At 43.4% G+C, this 23,661-nt stretch overlaps 1 protein-coding gene across 2 annotated transcripts in view; it reads right to left on the minus strand.

Annotated features, from left to right (window-relative positions):
• Positions 1-2,145: 2,145 nt before the first annotated feature.
• The window catches only part of ITGAM (integrin subunit alpha M), a 75,842-nt gene continuing 54,326 nt past the window's right edge, over positions 2,146-23,661 (minus strand). For both annotated transcript variants that reach the window (XM_037130431.2, XM_037130432.2), the window contains 18 exons: positions 19,974-20,114; positions 19,669-19,878; positions 13,036-13,166; positions 12,777-12,940; positions 8,931-9,085; positions 8,703-8,834; positions 8,481-8,554; positions 8,107-8,248; positions 7,892-8,014; positions 7,020-7,099; positions 6,140-6,223; positions 5,773-5,848; positions 4,822-4,929; positions 4,563-4,646; positions 4,285-4,398; positions 4,098-4,199; positions 3,737-3,847; positions 2,146-3,279 (listed from right to left, as the gene is read on the minus strand). In XM_037130431.2, the coding sequence (XP_036986326.2) occupies positions 3,208-3,279; positions 3,737-3,847; positions 4,098-4,199; positions 4,285-4,398; positions 4,563-4,646; positions 4,822-4,929; positions 5,773-5,848; positions 6,140-6,223; positions 7,020-7,099; positions 7,892-8,014; positions 8,107-8,248; positions 8,481-8,554; positions 8,703-8,834; positions 8,931-9,085; positions 12,777-12,940; positions 13,036-13,166; positions 19,669-19,878; positions 19,974-20,114 (2,103 nt within the window). In that variant the 3' untranslated portion in view covers positions 2,146-3,207. The remainder of the gene's footprint in view (positions 3,280-3,736; positions 3,848-4,097; positions 4,200-4,284; positions 4,399-4,562; positions 4,647-4,821; positions 4,930-5,772; positions 5,849-6,139; positions 6,224-7,019; positions 7,100-7,891; positions 8,015-8,106; positions 8,249-8,480; positions 8,555-8,702; positions 8,835-8,930; positions 9,086-12,776; positions 12,941-13,035; positions 13,167-19,668; positions 19,879-19,973; positions 20,115-23,661) is intronic.

A 23,661-nucleotide genomic window follows, 5' to 3' on the forward strand; every position in this document is an offset into this window, starting at 1 on the left:
ATCTCATGCTCCTTAGGAGGAACCTTTGTACCAGAGATATCCCTCCAGAATCTCAGCTGCCACCTGTTGGAGTGGGTCCAGCACTTTCCGTGTCTCTGCCCTTCCTACCAGTCTTAATGTAGCTTCTTCTATAAATCCTTAGTTATAAGATTTCTATTGTTTATTGGTATTTTCTGATGCAACTGAAAAAAAAAAAAACTTTCTCTCAGACTTCCAGCCAAGATGGAGGCATAGGTGGGAATACTATACCTCCTTGCACAACCAAGTTTATGAACAACAAAGATTTAGAAACCAGAACACAAACAAAACAGAGGGAAAATTGAACTGCACCAAAGTCCGACAATAATGAACCATTCAGCCAGACCAGTAAGAGGGGCAGAGTCAGTGGCTGGAAGAGAGGGGTTGCAGCAGGAGAAAGCAACCCAACAAATCCAAGGCACAGGGTAGCAATGGGCGGACCCAGTGAGGGTACAAGGAAGCTGGCTGACCAAGGTCACACATTCATGCGCAGATAAACCAGGCACAGGAGTGTACAGTGAGACAGACCTCACAAACCAGGGCCACAGCACCTGGGAAATAAGCCTAAAAGCACCAATTAGAATAACTTTTGGGGGGTCAAGGTACTGAGAGAGGCTCCCAGGCTCACAGAGAGTTCATTGGAGAGAGCCACAGGGTCCTGGAGGGTGCACAAGCCCACACATCCAGGAACCAGCACCAGAAGGGCCCAATTGCTTGTGGGAAGTGGCAGAGGGGACTGAAGTATAAGAGAGACCAGAGCAAATGCCATTGCCCCTCTCTGACCCCGCCCCCACATACAGCATCACAACCCAGCGAACTGGATGGCCCCGCACTGGTGAACACCTAAGGCTCTGCACCTCATACTTAACAGGTGCAAACAGACTAAAACATTATGGCTCAAGAAGAACAGCTCAAAGCCCCAGAGCCAATACTTCTCCGCAACAAACAGATAGCCAACCTATCAGATGCACAGTTCAAAACACTGCTGATCAGGATGCTCACAGAACTGGTTGATTTTAGTCACAAATTAGAGGAACATATGAAGGCTAAACTAATTGAAATGAATGGAAATACACAGGAAACCAATAGTAATGGAAAGGAAACTGGGACTCAAATCAATCGAGGGGACCAGAAGAAAAAAATGACCAAACGGAAAAGAACGAAGAAACAGGAATTAAAAAAAATGAGGAGAGGCTTAGGAAACTCCAGGACATCTTTAAATGTGCCAACACCTTAATTATAGGGGTACCAGAAGGGGAAGAGGAAGAGCAAAAAGTAGAAAACTTATTTGAACAAATAATAAAGGAGAATTTCCCCAATCTGGCAAAGGAAATAGACTTCCAGGAAATCCAGGAAGTTCAGAGAGTCCCAAAGAAGTTGGACCCAAGGAGGAACACACCAAGGCACATTATAATTACATTAGCCAAGATTAAAATGAAGGAGAGAATCCTAGAAGCAGCAAGAGCTAAGGGGACAGTCACCTACAAAGGAGTTCCCATCAGACTGTCAGCGGATTTCTCAAAAGAGACCTTGCAGGCAAGAAGAGGCTGGAAAGAAGTATTCCAAGTCATGAAATCCAAAGACCTACTTCCAAGATTGCTGTATCCAGCAAAGCTTTCATTTAGAACAGAGGGGCAGATAAAGTGCTTCTCAGATAAGGTCAAGTTCAAGAAGTTCATCATCACCAAGCCCTTATTATATGAAATATTAAAGGGACTTATCTAAGAAAAAGAAGATAAAAAACATGAACAGTGAAAGGACAACAAACTCACAGTTATTAACAACCACACCTAAAACAAAAACAAACTAAGTGGACAGCTAGATCAGGAGTGGAACCATAGAAAGAGATCACATGGAGGGTTAGCAACAGGGGAGTGGGAGGAGGAGAATGGGGGAGAAGGTACAGAGAATAAGGAGCATAGATGGTAGGTGGAAAATAGACAGGGCGAGGGCAAGAATAGTATGGGAAATACAGAATCTAAAGAACTTGTGACACATGGACCTGAACTAAAGGGGGGGATTGGGAGCGAGGGGGTATGCAGGGTGGAGGGGAATGAAGAGAGGAAATGGGACAACTGTAATGGCATAATCAATAAAATAGGTTTAAAAAATACTTTCACTCAAATTTTTATTTTGGGTTTGCTTGAGGGAGAATCCAAACATCTGGGAATATACCCTATAAATTATCTTTACACATATGCAAAAAATGACATTATTCAATTTATTAATTCACCATTGCTTTAATCACAAGAGATTGGAAATAATATCTCAGAAGGAGACTGAATATATTATGATTCATCCACACAATGAAATACTGTTGAGCTGAATAAAAGAATGAAAATGTACATTACATCTTTATAAAAAAATATCTGAGCTATAGTAATGAAAAAAGCAAGATGCAAAACAGCATAAAATGTGTGCTATCATTTGTATAAAAGGGGTGTGTGTGTTTACATATGTCTTTGTGAAGGAGACCTGAAAACACATAGACTTGACTGCCCTTTCGAAATGACAAATGACTGGGGTGACCAGAATGAGAGACTTTTCACCACACAGCCTTGCACACTTTTGATTTTTGTACTATGAATAGGTTTATTGATTCAAAAAATGAAAGTAATGTTAAAATAATAAGTGAATAGGCAAAGGGAAGTATATCATTTGCTTAATGGACATATTTGACTCTAGTGTGGAATGGGTTTGGAAGGCTCCTTTGTCTGACCAGATCCTGGTTCCAGCATGGATTCTCCACACAGTCTTGGTCCCAGCTCTACAAGTTTCTGCAGGTCTATGTGCTCACATGTGAGAACTCCACAAAGGGAGTTCTCACATCCTTCAGCAGGGAGGGGATCTGTTGCTTTCCCTTTAAATTTACCCACAAGAGCTACCATAACCTCTGTCTTGGAGGAATGCTGAATGTCACCTTCACTCACACACAATCAAGTCCAAGCAATTCCCTGTGCCTGAGAGCATTTGCTGAAGCCACCCACCCTCCCATGCAAGAGACATCTGAGTCACACACACAACCCACATACACACGGATGGAAATGAAAAACTAAGCAGGTCTTTCCTGAGTGAGACATCACCACCCCAGCCTCCTACTGGACAGATGTCTCTGTCTAGCAACCTGCATGTTGATTTAACCAAGGTCCTGCTTGCTTCAGAAGAGGCCACTCCATGGAGAAGGAACTGTTATTGGGGTTGAGCAGCTTCTGGAGCAGCTTCATTCATCATGTCCTTGTACTGCCGTTTGAAGAAGCCAAGCTGTGGGAGCAGGGACAGAGGGGTAAAGACCACCAAAGCCAGGGGAGCAAATGAGGGCCATGCAGGCTAGGAGGGGAGAAAGAGAGACCAAGAGATACAAAGACTAACATGGCAGAGTGTAGAAGGGACCTGGGGAAAGTAGAGCAGGGAGGGAGATGGCATCAATTTTGAGGCCATGAAAGAAAGAAGTATAAAATGTAAGAAGAAGAACTCATCCTCATATAGTAGTCATTCTGCACCAGGGAGCACTCTAAGTGCTCTGCATATATTAACTCAATTACCTTCACAAAATGGGTATTTATACACTCATTTTACAGCTGAAGAAACTAAGGCTCTATAACTTGCCACAGGTCAAAAAGCTGGCAGCACTGCTGGGAGTCAAGTCCAACAATGAAGCTGCTGAGTGAGAAGTGGCAAGGGGGACAGGAGCAAGCAGAAAGAGAGCATAAGTGAATACCTTATACAGTCCAGTGGCGATGAGGGCGAGGAGCACCAGCCCCCCCACAGAGCTGCCCACAATAAGTGGTACAGGGTTATGTACTTCATATGGCTCCACTTTGGTCTCTGTCTGGGGAAGGGAGAGGGGAAGAGAGGTGCATCAGGAGAGACAGACTGGATTTCTGGGGCTTCCTCAGCCAGACTTTGTACACACTCTGAACCTAATAACCAACCCTTCCTTGTGTCCCCAACCTTAGCCCTCATTCCCCCCTCCTCCACCTCACCTCTTTCCATCTCTCTTTCTCTCTTAACACAGACATCTGCACAATTCCAGCCTCCCCTCCTCCTTCCAATAGTCCCTCTGTGCCCAAGACAGATACCTGGGCTCTCACAAATGCCTCCTGTCCTGGAGGCAGGGCATATGTGGAGTCATTAAACAAGATCTCTGCTGTGCTCACAACCTGGAGGTAGTTATGTGAAGTCTGTGGGGCAGAGAGGACGGGAGCTAGAGCCATGTGCCCCTGCAGTAGCACATCTAGACTGGCTGAGCCTCAGAGCCCCACATACTTTGATATACCAGTCAAATGAGAGGTTGCCTTTGAGGGTGACATTGAATTCTTCCTGGCTGCTAAAGGACTGGATGTCACACTGGATTCTGTGACAGACAGCAATGGAGCAGTTCTGGGGAAGAGAGGAGAGAGGAATGATGACTGAGAAAGCTGGATGCAGAAAACACTCCACGCACTCCTCCCACTCACTTGAGAGACAGACAGTATTGGGCACCAACAAGGGCACAATGCTGAGTCTGCATGTAGCCCTGAAGCTGTGGTTACACTTATTCTTACCAGCACGGGGGTCTTCTTAAGTTCAGCCACGAAGTCAGAGTGAGGGGGAACCCTCTCTTCAGTGTGGCAGGCACTGGATAGGTTCTGAGGAAAGAGAGACACCATGGAGAGAAACGAAATCTCCTGGGCCCACCCTGAAGGAGGGTGAGAAGTCCTGGGTCCACAAGAGGGTCAGAAATGACTCCAAATTCCAACAGATTTTAGGAAAGACTTGTGGGGGAAAGAGTTGGGCCTAATTCTCAGGCCCGACTGGGCTTACCTGGGAGAAGATGAACTGCAGTTGATCCCACACAGTCACCTTGTTCAGCTGGATGGGAATCAAGAAGACCACACTGATGGGGAGGCTCCTCTGCCCCAGGTTGTTGAACTGCAAGGTATTGCGGGGCTGGTATCAGGGCTCTGGCCTTTCTGTAGCCACAATCAGCCTCCCACTCCTGAGAACCCAGGACACCTAAGTAAGGCCTCACAGACCCAGGTCCCCTGCCACTTGATGCTTTCTGGGAGGCAGTCAAGTGCAGCAGTTAAACACACATTCAAGAGCCAGATAGGCCGGCCCTAAGTGTTGGCTCATCCACTTACTGTTGGTTACTGTGGGCATGTGTTTTTAACATCTCTGAGCCCATTTCTTCATCTGTAAATGGGATAAGGACAGTGCCTCTGCCACAGAGTCATTATGAAGATAAAATGAGTGAACGTACATGTTCTGCAACCTCAAATTAAACCAAGTGTTGATGGAAGATGTTCAGAAAAGAATGTTACATTGTTGCTGCCATGTACTATGTAGTTAGGCCTATAATGGTTGCACTAACATGTACAGACCTTTTTCTTGTCATTATTCCCAAAGCAAGACAGTCTAACAACTATTTACATAGCATTTACATTGTATTGGGTATTGTAAGTAACCTGGAGATGGTTTAAAGTATACAGGCAGATGAATATGGGTAATACGTAAATACTGTACAATACCATTATATCTCAGGGACTTGAGCATTCAGATTTTGGTAATAGGGGGAGAGTCCTGGAACTAATCCCCCATGGATACCAGGGCATGACTATATGCACACATGTATGTGCATGCTTGAGTACTTTGTGTGTGTATAGAGAGTGAACCCGGAACAGAGCCTTGCACACAGCAGGCATCTGATGCATGCTTCCCATTAATTTCTGCATTCCAGCACATTGGTTTCCCTTCCTGGTCTCATCTCCCCACCTGATACTGATGCTTTATAACACGGCTGGTCTTCTCTGAAGCTGTGAAGTTGAGATATTTGGTGGAGTCCTCATGGCTGGAGGTAGAAAGAAGGGGCAGGAGGTGACAGAACATCAGGAGTGTTCTGGAATAGGGGTCTCAGGCTAAGTGTATAAGGGAATAAATAGACACATGAGTAATGCAACCCTGAGAGGGTGTGAGCAGGATGGTGTGCAGGGGGTGATGTGTGTGCAAGTTTGGGCCACACACACACAAACACACACACAAATACCCATGCATATATATCCTCAGACACACACAGGCACACATGTGCACAGATTCACACACATATACATTGTGGGCCATGTCCAGCCCCAAAAGCCAGCACCTGGTGACCACCATGTAGACAGTGTATTTCACAGGCAGCTCCAGCTGGAATTCAGTTTTGTTGGTCCTTGGCATGTTGTTCTCACTGAAGGGAAACAAAGAGCTCTTTCCTTCTCCCTTTCCTCCTCCCTCCACCTCAAACCAACCACCAGGTTCTGTTCTTTGTAAATCCTAAACACCACTATTTCACACTTGCTGCCTCTACCTAGTTCCAGGCCCATCCCTACTCACCTGGTTATCTGTGGTGCTTTCTTCTCACTGGTCCCTGAAAAATGCTCCCACCCCAAGCCCCAGCACTCCTGTAGAGTGATCTTTCTACCATGCAAATATGATCACGTCACACCCCAGTTAAACTGCAAATTTCCTAATAAAACCCATTAGTCAGTTCATGACACTGACAATATCTCACCAACTCCTTAAATCCTACATCATGTGCCGCACTTAAACACAGTCTGATCTTTTCAGTCTCCAGGCTTTGGTTGGTCCACTCTTTCTTCACTTTGTCTTCATGCCTACCCTCAATGTAAGCATTTGTTTGGCTAACTCACAGCCTAAACATATCTTCTTAGGGAATCTTCTCTGAACACCAAGATCTCAAGAATCAGTACATAGTTCATTTCATGCTGCATTGTAATTGTCAGCTTTCCTGTCTATCTGCCACTAAATTATAACCTCTGTGAGGGCAGTAACCATGGCTGTCTTGTCCATCCATGTACCACAAGCACTGGGCACAATGCCTGGCACATGTGAGTGTTCATTCAGTGTTTATTGAATAAATGAGCCAAAGGAAGAACCAGTGGGGAGGGGGCAGCTGTTCACCCTGGGCAAAGGGTTGTGACTGCAAAGTGGAAGATACCTGTGGGAGGCCAATGACAGCATACCTGCTCACATTGGCCTTGAGAAGTAGTCTGTGTCCAAGGGAAGCATAAGGGTCCACATCCAATGTGATGCCAAAGGTGACCTGGAGTTGGAGAAAAGAGAGACTAATAAGAATAGGAAAGAAGAAACAACCTAAATATTCATTAACTGAAGAATGAATAAATAAAATGTTGTGCATACATAAAACAGAATATTACTCAGCAGTACAAAGGAATGAAATTCTGCAATATGGATGAAACTTGAAAACAGGATGCTTTGTTAAAAGCCCAACACAAAGAACCATACATATAAATATGATTCCATTTATATGAAATATTCAGAATAGGTGACTCTAGAGACAGAAAGTAGGTTTGTGGTTGCCTAGGGCTGGGAGAAATAGGAGGACTGTGCCTGATAGATAAGGAGAGCAGAGTCATTTCTTGGGGTAAGAAAATATTCTAAAATTGATCATGGTAATGAATGTACAACTCTGTGAACAACCTAAGAGCTGCTGAATTTGCATACTTTAAATGGGTGGATTGTGTAATATATGAATTATATCTCAATAAAGCTCTTTCTCAAAAAAAAAAAAAAAAAAAAGGAAACTCTGCCCTGGCTGGTGTGGCTCAGTGGATTGAGCACCAGCCTGTAAACTGGCCTGTAAAGCAGTTTGATTCCCAATCAGGGCACATGCCTGGGTTGCTGGCCAGGTCCCCAGTAGGGGGCGCATGAGAGGCCACCACACATTGATGTTTCTCTCCCTCTCTTTCTCTCTCCCTTCCCCTCTGTCTGAAAATTAATCAATAAAATCTTTTTTAAAAAAGGAAACTTTACTTAAAAGAAGAAGAACTCAGAAGACAAAGGAGAAAAGGTGAGGAGGAATCCTCAGTCTGACCTCTGAGTTGCCTGGGAAGAGGGGGTGGTTTATGCTGCAGGTGCTGCTATGCAAGGTCTCAGATCCTTTGGTGGAAGGGGAAGACTCACAGGTCACACGCCAGGATCGCCATGAGTGCTGGTTCTGGAAGGCAAGGGAAGCAAAAGTAAGGATGTCAATCACCAGCCATGGGGACCAAGAAAGCAAAGTCAGATGGAGCCTGAGAATTTAGCTACCTGGACCTCTGACACTGTCCGATAGGACAAGCCAGGTGGGTAGAAAAAGGAGACCTCAGTCCTGTAGGAGTCCTCGCCTTGGTTTTTCACAGTCAGCATCACATTGAAGTCCCGGGGACCACCCACCACCAGGGTGTCCAGGCTGTGGGGAGAACAAGCCAGGATATGAGATGAGGACTTCCTTGTGAGAAGTCTGCTCTGTTGGAAAGGAGGCTTAGACACTTGGAGAGAGAAGACAGTGGATGGGGCAGACACACAAATGTCTCCAAAGCAGCTTCTCTATGCCATGTTGGGCTCCTTCAGGGGCCAGGAGAATACCAGGGCACCAGGTCTTGGTGTAGGCTTGGAGGTAGCAATGAGGAAAGGACACTCACTTCTTAAAATTGAAGGTGATGCTGAGGTCATCCTGACAGACACTGTCATTGCCGCAATTCTTCTCAAATGGAAACTGTAAAAATGATAAAACATTAATGAAACGATATGATAAAACATTAGTGAAAAGAGATAATAAAATGATGTGAAATGAAACAATAAAATATAAAATGAATTTCAACAATCTTGGCCTCTGGTCTCATCCATACCCCTGCAAGACTCACCGAAGCTGTGAAGAGTCTCTGGGCATCCACAGCTAGAACTGGACGGAGGTTCCCAAAGGAGGGCAAGGGCTGCCCCACCAGAGAGAAGTTGAGGCGCAGGATAATGGGGGTCACTGAGTCCTCTACACAATCCTGAGAGAAAGTGGTGGTTTGTGGGATCTACCTTCTCAGCTTGTTAAGCCCACCCCATACTTGGAGGACCCAGGAGTGTGGCTACCCCCTGCTCACCGGTAACTGTAGCTTAAGTGTCTCACATTTCTGATTCAGCCTCAAGTCCTGTGTCTGTCTGCGTGTGCTGTTCTTTGTTTCATCAAAAATGGCCCGAGGATGTTGGCGACTTGGGTCCAGAGCCAGGTCATAGGTGACAATGCTCTGGATCTCTCCTGAAGGGGTAGGGTATCACAGTGGTGAGAAGCCTGGCTTTGGAGTCAGGCAGACGGGAGTTTAAAGCCCAGCTCCTCTGCCCACGGTTATACAACTCTGGGCAGCTAAGACCTCTCTGAGTCCCAATTTCTTATTTTTGAACCAGGGGCAATAACTGTACTTTCACAGTGATGAAAATGAAATGAAATGGTGTCTGTAAAGCACTTAGTACAGTGCCACATAGTACGTGCTCAATAAATGGTAGCTATTCTGTTACATATTGGAAAATTAAGTCCCAGAAAAAAATTAAATAGTTATTCTGGCTGCTTTTAACTTTTTTCTTTGCCTTTGGTCTTCAGCAGTTTGTACTTTGATATAGTACAATGTAGAATGTGTGTACACCAGTGTAATATACCACAGTATGGTTTCCTGTGTATTTCTCCTGCTCTGATATGGTAGAGAATCTTGATGTCTTTCATCAGTTTTAGAAAATTGTTCACCATTACTTCTTTAACTGTTGCTCCTTTCTTATTCTCTCCCCTTCTCTTTCTTCCTTTGGAAATTCCAATAACATGTTTATTAGATCTTTCACCATGTCCCATAAGCCACTAATAATTTCTTTCTATCGCTTTCATCTTTTGCTCTCTGTATATTAATCTGGATGTTTTAAATTGCTTTACCTTCCAGTTCACTAATTCTCAGTTCTGCTTCTAATCTGCTATCAAATCTATCTATTAAAATCTTAATTTGTTAGTGTGTTTTTCAGCACCAGAGTCTCCATTTGACTCTACTTTATTAATTTCAAGTGTTTTCTAAAGTTCTCCATCATTTCCTCTTTTTTCTTTTTTTTTTAATTTTTTATTGATTATGCTGTTACAGTTGTTCTTTTCCCCCTTTCATTCCCCTCCACCCTATCCCGCCATCCCCACCATTACCCCCCCTTTAGTTTATGACCATGTGTCTCAAGTCCTTTAGATTCTATATTTCCCATGCTATTCTTGCCCCCCCCATCTATTTTCTATCTACTGTCTATGCTACTTATTTTCTGTACCTTCTCCCCCCTTCTCCTCCTCCCACTCCCCTGTTGCTAACCCTCCTTGAGATCTTCATTTCTATGTTTCCACTCCTGATCTAGCTGTCCTTTTAGTTTGCTTTTGTTTTAGGTGTGGTTGTTAATAACTGTGAGTTTGTTGTCCTTTCACTATTCATGTTTCTTTAACTTCTTTTTCTTAGATAAGTCCCTTTAACATTTCATATAATAAGGGCTTGGTGATGATGAACTCCTTGAACTTGATCTTATCTGAGAAGCACTTTATCTGTCCTTCCATTCTAAATGAAAGTTTTGCTGGATAGAGCAATCTTGGTTGTAGGTCTTTGGATTTCATGACTTGGAATACCTCTTTCCAGCCCCTTCTCGCCTGTAAGGTCTCTTTTGAGAAATCCACTGACAGTCTGATGGGGACTCCTTTGTAGGTGACTGTCCCCTTAGCTCTTGCTGCTTCTAGAATTCTCTCCTTCATTTTAATTTTGGCTAATGTAATGATGATGTGCCTTGGTGTGTTCCTTCTTGGGTCCAACTTCTTTGGGACTCTCTGAGCTTCTTGGATTTCCTGGAAGTCTATTTCCTTTGCCAGATTGGGGAAGTTCTCCTTTATTATTTGTTCAAATAAGTTTTCCACTGGTGGCTGTGCCTTTCCCCCTTCTGGTACCCCTATAATTCGGATGTTGGAGCGTTTAAAGATGTCCTGGAGGTTCCTAAGACTCTCCTCCTTTCTTTGAATTCTTGCTTCTTCACTCTTTTCTGTTTGGCCATTATTTGCTTTCTTCTGGTCCACTCCATTGATTTGAGTCCCAGTTTCCTTTTCATTGCTATTGGTGTCCTGTGCAATTCCATTCATTTCAATTAGTTTTGCCTTCATATATTTGTCTAATTTGTGGCTATAATCAACCAGTTCTGTGAGGATCCTGATGACCAGTGTTTTAAACTGTGCGTCTGAGAGTTTTGCTATTTCTTCATCGCTTAGATGTATAGGCTTTGGGGCTTTGAGATCTTCTTGAGTCATTTTTGGTCTGTTCGTGCCCTTTAAGTGTGAGGAGCGGAGCCTTGGACTCCCAGGTCGCTGGGTCATGAAGCTGTATGTGGGGGCGTGGTCAGAACGGGGAAATGGCGGCACCCTCTGCTGTTTCGTGCCACTGGCTGAGGAGCGGAGCCTTAGGTGGTTCACCAGGGCCAGGCCACTCAGAATCGCTGGGTTATGACGCTGTATGTGGAGGAGGGGTCAAAGCAGGGAAATGGCGCACCCTCCCTGCCGCTTGCCCGCAGGGACCCGCTGGGTTCTGGTCCAATCGCCCACTCCCTCACTTGTCTATCCGCGCACAAATGTGCAACCATAGTCAACCCACAGCTCTGCTCCCTTGCTGTTTCCCCGCAGTCACTGTTTCCCCACGGTCGCTCACTCGGTCGCTTGCTCGGTCTCCCACTAGGTCCAACCCTGCACCTGGATTCCGCACGCCTGAGTCCATCCGACCGAGTTTTCCTGTGCAACCCCGCTCCACCAGCTGCTGGTTTTGCCCCTTACTGGTCAGGCTGAAGAATTTGTTGTTAACAGACTTCTGAAAAGTTCAATTTTCCGTGTTCTGGCTGTGTTTTCTGTTGCTAATATTTAGTTATCTCTAAACTTGGTTGTGTGAGAAGGCACGGCATCCACCTATGCCTCCATCTTGGCGAAAGTCTCTTTTTTTTTATTTTAATTGTTGTTCAAGTAGCTTTCTGCCTTTTACCCCCATCCCAGCCCACCCCTGCCTCTTTTTTCTTAAAGACATTAATTAGAGTTATTTTTTAAATTCCTCCTTGATAACTCTAATGAAGCACCTGTGAGTCTTTTTTTATTGTCTATTGTTTCTCCTGGTTGATGGACTCAATGGACATTGTCCCAATAGAAAGACTAAGTTGCTAACAAAGGCCCCTCCCAAATCTTTTTCCCCTGCAATGGGCAGCTGCTGAATTTCTGCTCAACTCTTTAGCTCTACAGTTGCTCTCTTCAGCTGTTCCTTGGAGTATTGGCTCACATATGTATAGCTTAAGAGTCAGCCAATGCCTTGGAAGGAATTTCTATGTAAATTTGGGGGTTCTTTCTCAGCAATCCTCTACATATCAAGACTGCTCCCAATCTCTATTCAATCTGGCTGCCCCAAATTCTGACTGCTGTCTCCTCAGCCCAGTAAAATTACTGCTAAAAACCTACTTTTATGGTCTCCTCCTATTTCTCTCTAGTAGCACCAGTACTATTCCTCTACCCCAAAGACAATGTCATTCCTTAAAAGTAGAAACAAAGGAAGAAGGCAAGTTCGTTATGATAAAATGCATGTCTGAATGCTTTGTGAATTTGTGTTTAGCTTCATCAATGCCAACTCTCCTTTAAATGAATTCTCAGCTTTAAAAAAAGGCCCCAGTTAATTCATAGGTGTGAGGCCCTTGGTTATCTGGAGAACTGAAGAGAGTAAGGGAGTGCCACATGCTTACTTGTTCCATGGGGCTTGCTGTGCCTCCCCGCCCAGGAGGGGAATCAGCTGCTTACTCCAGCCAAGCTTCAGAAGGCTGTTGGAGCCTGTGAGCACTTTGTTCTGAACTGCCAAAAATGCTGAGAAAGCTGGGCTACCTGTTTATTTCCCCAGTCATTTAACCTGTTGAGATTTACCCACCATGCTCACCTTGTCTCAACCGGTCCTTTGTGCTCTTGAGGACATGGAGGCAAACTCTGACCTCCCCAGCATTTCGGCCTCTCACCACATGTTCCTGACACTCAAACACATTCCTCCCCAATTCCCTGGGTGTGAAAACCATGGTCACATCAACGTTCAGCACAGGTTGGGACCTGTAGAGACACCAAAGGGCCATCAGGGGTCTTCAGATAGTGGAACTGCTCCTTAAAGGGAAGATGACCTAGTGTGCTCGGAAAGAGATTCTCACCTGAGCAGCAGTGCATGTCCCTGGGCCCCTACAGCCAGGTCTACCAATCCATCCATTGTGAGGTCCCGGCCCCCACTCAGTGACTGACCAAAATACTGGAGCGTGCGTGACAGCTGGGAGCCTGTAATTCTCTAGGAGTAGAAAAGAGGAGGGGAGAAAGGGAATGGGAAAGAAAGGGAAGTATGTAACTAAGTTGCCCATGGTGATTCAAGGAGAGATTGTCTGGACTCCAGTCAAGTGTCATTTCCTACAATTTCTCAAGGAATTAGGGTAAGTGTTCAGCATTAGGCCACAGTCTTGAGATGGCCAAAGTTTCCATTACCTGGGTTTTTGAGGGAAAACAAATAGTTTACAGAAAAGAAGTAGCATAGCAAAAGCATACAGTTTGACTCAGCTGAATCTCATTTACATAGTCAGGATAGTGCAAACACTGAGTATTGATCTAACCCAAAATTATCACTTAAATATAAGGAGTAGGGGGAGGAGTGGAAGGCATGAGAATATGTGGCAAAGGGGTCTGAAAGGACTCAGTCCTCACCTCCCATGGTGAGAAGTCAGTGCCAAAACAAAAATCAAAAAGCAGCAAAAAAGTCATATCAAGTATGGAGAATCATTGAAAATGGCTTCCTCAAGATAAGGGGAAATAAAGATGAAACCATAGTGTAGGTATGGAAATCATTGTTTTTCATAATCAGCCTTTAAGACCAATTTTGACTCTCTAGTCTATGTGTAAGAATAGCACTGAAAGAATAACAGCAAAATAAAAAGAGATTTTGCATTTTTGTCATGTACTTAATGCCACTCAACTATATATTTTAAAATTGGTAAGATGGTGAATTTTATATCATATATATTTTACCATGATTTTTAAAGTGCTCTTGTCAATTGAAAGGAAGCATGAAATACTGTAAATTCACTATATTTTAATTTTAAGTGGTGTTTATTTGGGTTCAAGACTTACACTTGTAAAAGTTCATTAAGATTTGTGTGTTTAGAGACTTCCGCCAAGATGGAGGCATAGGTGGATGTGCCGTGCCTTCTCACACAACCAAGTTTAGAGACAATTAAATATTAGCAACAGAAAACACAGCCAGAACATGGAAAATTGAACTTTTTGGAAGTCCGTTAACAACAAATTCTTCAGCCTGACCAGTAAGGGGCAAAACCAGCGGCTGGTGAAGTGGGGTTGCACAGGAGGGCTCGGTCAGACGGACTCAGACGCAGAATCCAGGCGCAGGGTTGGACCTAGTGAGCAACCGAACGAGCCACCAGGCGAGCGACCGCGGGGGAGACATCGGGGGAGTGGTGCTGCGTGTTGACTGTGGTCGCGCATTTGTGCATGGGCGGACAGGCGAAGGAGTGGGCGGTTGGACCAGGCCGGCGGGTCCCCACGGCAAGCGGCAGTGGAGGGTGCCGCCATTTCCCTGCTCTGACCCCACCTCCACATACAGCGTCATAACCCAGAGACTCTGAGTGGCCCGGCCCAGGTGAACCACCTAAGACGCTGATCCTCAGCACCCAGCTGTGAGAAGCGGCAGAGGGGGTCGCCATTTCCCCGTTCTGACCACGCCCCCACATACAGCGTCACAACCCAGCGACCTGGGAGTCCAAGGCACCATTTCTCACACTTAAAGGGCCAGAACAGACCAAAAATGTCGCAAGATCTCAAAGCCCCAGAGCCCATAGATCTAAGCGATGAAGAAATAGCAAAACTCTCAGACGCACAGTTTAAAACACTGGTCATCAGGATCCTCACAGAACTGGTTGATTATAGCCACAAATTAGACAAATATATGAAGGCAAAACTAATTAAAATGAATGGAATTGCACAGGACAACAATAGCAATGAAAAGGAAACTGGGACTCAAATCAATGGAGTGGACCAGAAGAAACCAAATAATGGCCAAACAGAAAAGAGTGAAGAAGCAAGAATTCAAAGAAAGGAGGAGAGTCTTAGGAACCTCCAGGACATCTTTAAACGCTCCAACATCCGAATTATAGGGGTACCAGAAGGGGGAAAGGCACAGCCACCAGTGGAAAACTTATTTGAACAAATAATAAAGAAGAATTTCCCCAATCTGGCAAAGGAAATAGACTTCCAGGAAATCCAGGAAGCTCAGAGAGTCCCAAAGAAGTTGGACCCGGCCCTGGCTGGTGTAGCTCAGTGGATTGAGCATGGGCCTGCGAACCAGACAATCGCGGTTCGAATCCCAGTCAGGGCACAGACCGGGGTTGCAGGCCAGTTCCCTGCAGGCCAGTTCCCAGCAGGGGACGCACAAAAGGCAACCATACATTGATGTTTCTCTCCCTCTCTCCTTCCCTTCCCCTCTAAAGATAAATAAATAAAATTTAAAAAAAAGAAGTTGGACCCAAGAAGGAACACACCAAGGCACATCGTAATTACATTAGCCAAGATTAAAATGAAGGAGAGAATCCTAGAAGCAGCAAGAGCTAAGGGGACAGTCACCTACAAAGGAGTCCCCATCAGACTGTCAGTGGATTTCTCAAAAGAGACCTTACAGGCAAGAAGGGGCTGGAAAGAGGTATTCCAAGTCATGAAATCCAAAGACCTACAACCAAGATTGCTCTATCCAGCAAAACTTTCATTTAGAATGGAAGGACAGATAAGGTGCTTCTCAGATCAGATCAAATTCAAGGAGTTCATCATCACCAAGCCCTTATTATATGAAATGTTAAAGGGACTTATCTAAGAAAAAGAAGTTAAAGAAACATGAATAGTGGAAGGACAACAAACTCACAGTTATTAACAACCACACCTAAAACAAAAGCAAACTAAAAGGACAGCTAGATCAGGAGTGGAAACATAGAAATGAAGATCTCAAGGAGGGTTAGCAACAGGGGAGTGGGAGGAGGAGAAGGGGGGAGAAGGTACAGAAAATAAGTAGCATAGACAGTAGATAGAAAATAGTTGGGGGGGGCAAGAATAGCATGGGAAATATAGAATCTAAAGGACTTGAGACACATGGTCATAAACTAAAGGGGGGGTAATGGTGGGGATGGCGGGATAGAGTGGAGGGGAATGAAGGGGGGAAAAGAACAACTGTAACAGCATAATCAATAAAAAAATTAAAAAAATAAAATGGTAAAAAAAAGATTTGTGTGTTTATAGCATGTACATCATAAATCAAATTTTTTGAGAAAAAAATTATATTCTGTTGGCACGAAGTTTTGTTTTGAAATTATGTATAGTGTGGAAATTGGGAAAGCCATAGTCTATTTGCTTGTCCAAACACTGAGCACCCCCTTCCAGCCCCAATCATTGGGGGAAAAAAGTTAAAAAATGCAAACAATAGAACAACAGGATAGCTTGAATCCTTTTTGCATTTGTTTTTAATCCAAAGTCTGCAAGGTATGTGTGTGTGTGTGTGTGTGTGTGTGTGTGTGTGTGTGTGCAGACACATAAACCATCCTCCCCCTAACCTTTCTTCCTTTGTAGGGTAAGTTATAGTACAGATAAGGGGAAGTGGGGCTTTCATTGTTCACTTTAGATTTATAAATTTATACAAGTATGTAAAGCTTTTGTAATAAAAATAAAGTAAAACCAAGGGCTTCAAACTCCATTTACACAGAGAAGCAACAGGCACCAAAGAAAAGAGGCATAATACACAATTGTGAAAAGAGGCTCTATAGGTAAGGCAGCTGTCCTTAGCCTTGGCTACAACTAACGAGCCTGTAAAAAATACTGGGGCCTATCTAGTTCTAGCACAGGCAAATCTGTGGTAGAAAATAATCAGGATAGTAGTTTCTTCTGGAATGAAATTGGTCAAAATACGGGAAGGGACAAGAGGGAACTTTCTGAAGTGATAATTATGTTCTGGATCTTGATGGGAGAGTGAGTTGCAACAGGTGTACGCATTTGTCAAAAATCATTGAATGGCTAAAGATTTGTGCATTTCCTGTTTGTAAATTTTATCTTAAAAATAACAACAAGCAGACTTCCGGCTAAGATGGCGGCGTAGGTAGAAACACTGTGCCTCCTCACGCAACCAAAATAAGTACCACAAAAAATTTAGAAACAAAAAACAACCAGTACTGACAGAAAATTGAACTGTATGGAAGTCTGACAACCAAGGAGTTAAAATAGACACATTCATGCAGACTGGTAGGAGGGATGAAATCAGGCAGCCGAGTGGAGAGGGGTCACCTCAAAAAAAGCCATGGCTGGCAGACCCAGGGCATTGAGTGGCAGTGGGTGAGCCCAGTACAGTGGCGGATTGTGGAGGGGTACGGCAAGCAAAGCAGCTGGTGGACCAGGCGGTCCCACATTCCAGCACAGATAAACCAGGTAAAACTGGGAGCGAGACAGACCGCACAACCCAACACTCCAGCTCAGGGAAATAAAGCCTCAAAACACCAATTGAAAACACCTGTGGGGGTTGAGGTGCCGGAAGAGACTCCCAGCCTCACAGGAGAGTTCATTGGAGAGGTCCACAGGGTCCTAAAACATACACAAACCCACCCACATGTAAATCAGCACCAGAAGGCCCAGTTTGCTTAAGGGAAGCTGCGAAAGAAACTGAAATCCAGCAGAGAGCGGAGCAAGAGCCATTGTTCCCTCTTGAACCCCTCCCCCACATACAGCATCACAATCCAGTGATTGGGTTGCCCCTCCCTGGATCTGCCCCCCACTACGTAACAAGCATGTCAAGACAAAAAAGGTGGGGCCCAAATGACAAAACAGATCAAAGCTTCAAAACAAGTACAACTAATCCACAAAAAGATAGCCAACCTATCAAATGCACAGTTCAAAGCACTGGTGATCAGGATGCTCACAGAACTGGTTGATTTTGGTGGCAAATTAGATGAAAAAATGAAGACTACACTAAGTGAAATGAAGTAAAATGCATAGGGAAACAATAGTGATGGGAAGAAAACTGACTCAGATCAATGGAGTGGACCAAAAGGAAGAAACAAACATCCAACCAGAAAAGAATGAAGAAACAAGAATTCAAAAAAATGAGGAGAGGCTTAGGAACCTCCAGGACATCTTTAAATGTTCCAACATCAGAATTATAGGGGTACCAGAAGGGGAAGAGGAAGGGCAACAAGTAGAAAACTTATCTGAACAAATAATAAAGGAGAACTTTCCCAATCTGGCAAAGGAAATAGACTTCCAGGAAATCCAGGAAGCTCAAAGAGTCCCAAATAAGTTGGACCCAAGAAGGAACACACCAAGGCACATTGTAATCATATTAGCCAAGATGAAAATGAAGGAGAGAATCCTAGAAGCAGCAAGAGATAAGGGGACAGTCACCTACAAAGGAGTTCCCATCAGACTGTCAGCTGATTTCTCAAAAGAGACCTTCCAGGCAAGAAGGGGCTGGAAAGCAGTATTCCAAGTTATGAAATCCAAAGACCTACATCCAAGATTGCTGTATCCAGCAAAGCTTTCATTTAGAATGGAAGGGCAAATAAAGTGCTTCTCAGATAATGTCAAGTTAAAGTTCATCCTCACCAAGCCCTTATTATATGAAATGTTAAAGGGACTTATCTAAGAAAAAAAGATAAAAAAACATGTACAGTAAAATAACAGCAAACTCACAGTTACTAACAACCACACCTAAAACAAACAAAAAAAACTAAGTAAACAACTAGAACAAGAACAAAACCCCAGAAATAGAGATCACTTGGAGGGTTAGCAACAGGGGAGTGAGAGGAGGAGAGAGGGGAAAAAGGTACAAAGAATAAGTAGCATAGATGGTAGGTAGAAAATAGACAGGGGGAGGGAAAGAATAGTATGGAAAATGTAGAAGCTAAAGAACTTATAAATATTACTCATGGACATGAACTAAAGTGGGAGAATGTGGGTGGGAGAGACTGTGCAGGGTGGAGAGGAGTGAAGGGGGAAAATGGGACACTGTAATAGCATAATCAATAAAATATATTTAAAAAATAAAAAATAGCAGCAAGGAAATACTGAATTCTAGTTAGCTGTGTACATGCTGAAATATTTGCAGGTGAAGTGGACTGATGTTGCAACTTACTTTGAAATGCATTAAAAATAAGATGGACTATATAAAAAATGGATATGTTATCAAGTAAATCTAGGAAAAGGTTCATTGTAGATTCTAGGTTGTAAATATATGGATGTTCACTGTTCAATTCTTTCAACTTTTCTTGTAAATTTGAAAGTTTTCTAAATTTCCTGAAGGAGGAGCCCTGTGTGACTACACAAGTCACAAGTCATGTGAGAGGCACACAGTCCTGGTAGAATGACGAACTATAAGGGTTTCCTGAGATGGGAGACTTTCAGTCTAAATCCGGGACAGATGTAGGCAAACCAGGAATATTGGTTACTTTACCAAGACTGAGATTCAGAAAAAAGGAACGCCAAATTCCTACACTTCCAGCTTGCCATTTATCACCCCTAAGCCTAATCTCCTCATCTGCATATCGAAGATATTGGTGCCCCTAGGCACCTCCTGCAGTTGTGATAAGATTAATGGAGAGTTGAGGAGTTCTTGAGGTTTATGTGAAGTGTGTTATTTATTTTTGAAGGTTCTGAAAGGAGTAATGGGAGAATGAATCTGGCAGCTGTGGGAACATATAATTAGAAAGGGACAGATTGGTAAAGAGGTTATTGCCATGACAGGGACAGTGATGGGGTCTTACCTGGCTGTAGGAGGGACTGATGCCCAGTCCTGAGGTCCCATGAAACAGGTAGACAGCACCCTGGTTCTCCTGTTCTCCCGGGGCCCCGATGGCCACATCCGTCAGCCTGTCCCCATTCACGTCCCCCAGCACAGTCAGGGCTGCCCCGAAGCGTCCCCAGGGGTGGCCCTGCTCCCCACGGAGAATGACCTCACACTGCCACCTAGCTCTCTGTAGAACAAAACCAATGCAACCCCTCAACCTGGGCAACCCCTCCACCCCACACCCAGCCCCACCCAGCCCAGGTCTGGTCATCAGCCACTCACCCCCCTGGGCAAGGGGCACACAGACACCTGGCCCCCCCGGGTTGGCTCGTAGTAATGGGGAGCCCCGATAAGGATGAGGTCGGAGTTGCCATCTCTGTCCATGTCCACGGAGCACAGGGAGGCCCCAAAGTAAGAGCCAATCTGAAAAAGATGAGGCCAGGATCACATACCTCTTCCCAACTAAAGCAGAGTGTGGGAGTTTTCTCCCTGTGAAGAAAAAATATGCCTGCTGGGGAAAGCCCTTTGTAGCAGATGTGATCTTGTATATGATTCATGATGAAATCTCATTTGAATGTGCCGACAGAGAGAGGAGCATATTATAGAGCTGATGGGCAGTGAATGAGGATTTTCATTCACCAAAATGGTGTTGCAGGAAGATTATTATGATAGCAAAGAAGAGCCTGGCTGTTGTAGCTCTGTGGATTGAGCGCAGGCTGTGAACCAAAGGGTCTCCAGTTTGATTCCCAGTCAGAGCACGTGCCCAGGTTGCTGGCCAGATCCCCACAGGGGCCATGTGAGAGGCAACAGATTGATGTTTCTCTCCCTCTCTTTCTCCCTCCCTTCCCCTGTCTTTACAAATAAATAAATAAAACCTTTTAAAAAGATAGCAAAGAAGAAGTTGGATTGAAAACTACAGACAGAAAAGCCTTGGAAGAGCAGACAGGGTATCTTTCAATATATTAGAAGTCTTTGGGTGGGAAGTGGGTAAAAATCAAAGCTAGCAGTCTGGCTAATAAGGAATCAACTGGTGTGGATTAAAAATAACTATTACTGTAAAAAAATTTAAAATAAAAAATAATACAAATAAATAAAAACTATTACTGCAGAAATATTTTTGTGTGATATTGAAAAAATAATATCTACCTTTTAAAAGAACTTCAAAGATGTGTTAAAAAAAAACAAAACTATGTTCAACATCAATATGTAGAATTTGCCTACAGGATTAGTGAATTTAGTCATTCATTCATTCATTCATTTATTCAACAGACAGGGTTTAGAGACAGAGCCTTCCAGGGTGCTCGGTGCAGTAGGGTAGAGCAGAGGGAATAGTAACAGATAAACAGGGAGATGTATGTTTACAGCAAATTCAAACTGGGGCAAGATCTAGGAAAGAAAACTGGAGGGGATGTCAAGACGTGGCTCACTGCAATCTGACTTCTGCCCCACAGAGCACTGAGAGAGGCCTGGCTGACAGACCAACAAGAGCATTTAAGCATCATCCTGAAGTCAATAGGATTTTTTTGTTTTTAGGTCAGGTTTGTTGGGGTATAATTTACTTAACAATAAAATCCAGTATTCTGCCCTAGCTGGTGTGGCTCAGTGGATTGAGTCTGCCCTGAGAACCAAGGGGTTACCAGTTCGATTCCCAGTCAGGGCACAGGCCTGAGTTGCAGGCCAGGTCCCCAGTGTGGGGCATGTGAGAGGCAACCACACATTGATGTTTCTCTCACTCTCTTTCGCCCTCCCTCCCTCCCCCTCTGCCAAAAATAAATAAATAAATAAATAAATAAATAAATAAATAAATAAATAAATAAATAAATAAATAAATAAATCTTTTAAAAAATTAGTATTCTTAGTATAGTTTTATGAGTTTTGACAAAACACATAGTCACATAACCATCACCATGGCCAAGATATAGAATAATTTCATCACCCCAAAAGTACTCTTTCATGCCTCACTGTAATCAACCTCTTCCTTCAATCACCAGAGCATGGAAACCACTGATCTCTTTTCTGTCCCTATAGTTTTGCCTTTTCCATTACATTATATAAGTGGAATTATAGAATATGTAGCCTTTTGGGTCTGGCTTGTTTCACTAGAATAATGCATTTAAGATTCATACATGGTGCCCTGACTGGTGTGGTTCAGCTGTTTGGGCTTCATTCTGCAAAGCAAAAGGCTGCCAGTTTGATTCTTGGTCAGGTCATATGCCTAGGTTGCAGATTTGGCCTCAGGTCAGGAAGTATGCAGGAGGGAGCCAATGTTTCTCTCTCACATTGATGTTTCTCTCCCTCTCTTTCTCCCTCCCTTCTCCTCTGTCTAAAAAGAAATAAATAAAATCATTTAAAAATGATTTTTTAAAAAAATTCATCCATGGAATGGTATCTATCAGTAATTCATTCTTTTTTATTCCATTGTTATGTACCACAGTTTGTTCAGCCATTCCCCAGTCAAGTGACACTGGAATTGCTTTTAGTTTTAGGTGATTATGAATAGAGCCACTAGAAACCCTCACACACAGGTTTTCATGTAAACATCTGTTCTTATTTCTCCTACATAAATAATAAATACCTAAGAGAAGGATTACTGGTATGGTAACTGCATATTAAACTTTATAAGATATTGACAGGCTGTTTTCCAAAACAGGCATGCCATTTTTCATTCTAAGCAACGTTTGAGAGCTTTAGTTCCTACATGTCCTTGGCAGTACTTGATATTGCCAGTTTATTTTTTTATGTCAACCATTCTAATACATGTATCTTACTGCAGTTTTAACTGAATCTCCTTAATGATTAATAGCATGAAACATGTGTTCATGTGCTTTTCTGCCATCCATATATCTTTTTTGGTGAGGTGTCTGTTCAAATGTTTTACTTATTTTTTAGATTGCTTCTTATTGTTGAATTTTAAGAGTCCTTTATATATTCTAGATAGGTCCTTTGTCAGATATGTAATTTAAAAAATTTACAAATATTTTCTTTATCTGTTCATTCTCTTAATAGTGCCTTTCACAGAGCAAAATCTTTTCATTTTCATGAAGTCTTATTTATCATTTTTTTCCTTTATAGACCATGTTTACAGTGTTATATGTAAGAACACTTTGTATAACACAAGGTCATGAAGATTTCCTAGTATGTTTTCTTCCACAAGTATTGTAGTGTTATTTTTTTTCAAGTGAGAGTTAAGGTTGCTTTTTTTAGTCTTTTTAACTGTTTATGCTATTACAGTTGTCCCAATTTTTCCCTTTGTCCCCTCCCAAAACCCACCCCCCATTTCCACAGTCAATCCCCACACCATTTTTCATGTTCATGGGACATGCACACACGTCCTTTGCCTAATCCCTTCACCTTCTTTCAACCAGCTCCCACCAACGCACTCCCCTCCTACAGCCATCAGTCTGTACCATGTTTCTGTACCTCTGATCTATTTTGCTTGTTCATTTATTTTGTTCATTAGATTCCAGTTATAAGTGAGATTATATGGTATTTGTCTTTCTTTTTTAATATAATATATTTTATTGATTATGCTATTAAAGTTGTCCCATTCCCCCCTTCATTCTCCTCCACCTGCACACCCCCTCCCATCCACATTCCCCCACTTTAGTTCATGTCCATGTGTCATAAGTTCCTTAGCTTCTACATTTCCCAAACTACTCTTGCCCTCCCCCTGTCTATTTTCTACCCACCATCTATGCTACTTATTTTCTGTACCTTCTCCCCCCTTCTCCTCCTCCCACTCCCCTGTTGCTAACCCTCCATGTGATCTCCATCTCTGTGGCTCCACTCCTGATCTAGCTGTTCTCTTAGTTTGATTTTGTTTTAGGTGTGGTTGTTAATAACTGTGAGGTGCTGTCCTTTCACTGTTCATATCTGTTCTTTTCTTTTTCTTAGATAAGTTCCTTTAACATTTCATATAATAAGGGCTTGGTGAGGATGAACTCCTTTAACTTGACATTATCTGAGAAGC

Source organism: Artibeus jamaicensis, unplaced genomic scaffold (assembly GCF_021234435.1).
Source record: "Artibeus jamaicensis isolate MK-2021 breed Jamaican fruit bat unplaced genomic scaffold, CSHL_Jam_final contig_700, whole genome shotgun sequence".
NCBI lineage: Eukaryota > Metazoa > Chordata > Mammalia > Chiroptera > Phyllostomidae > Artibeus > Artibeus jamaicensis.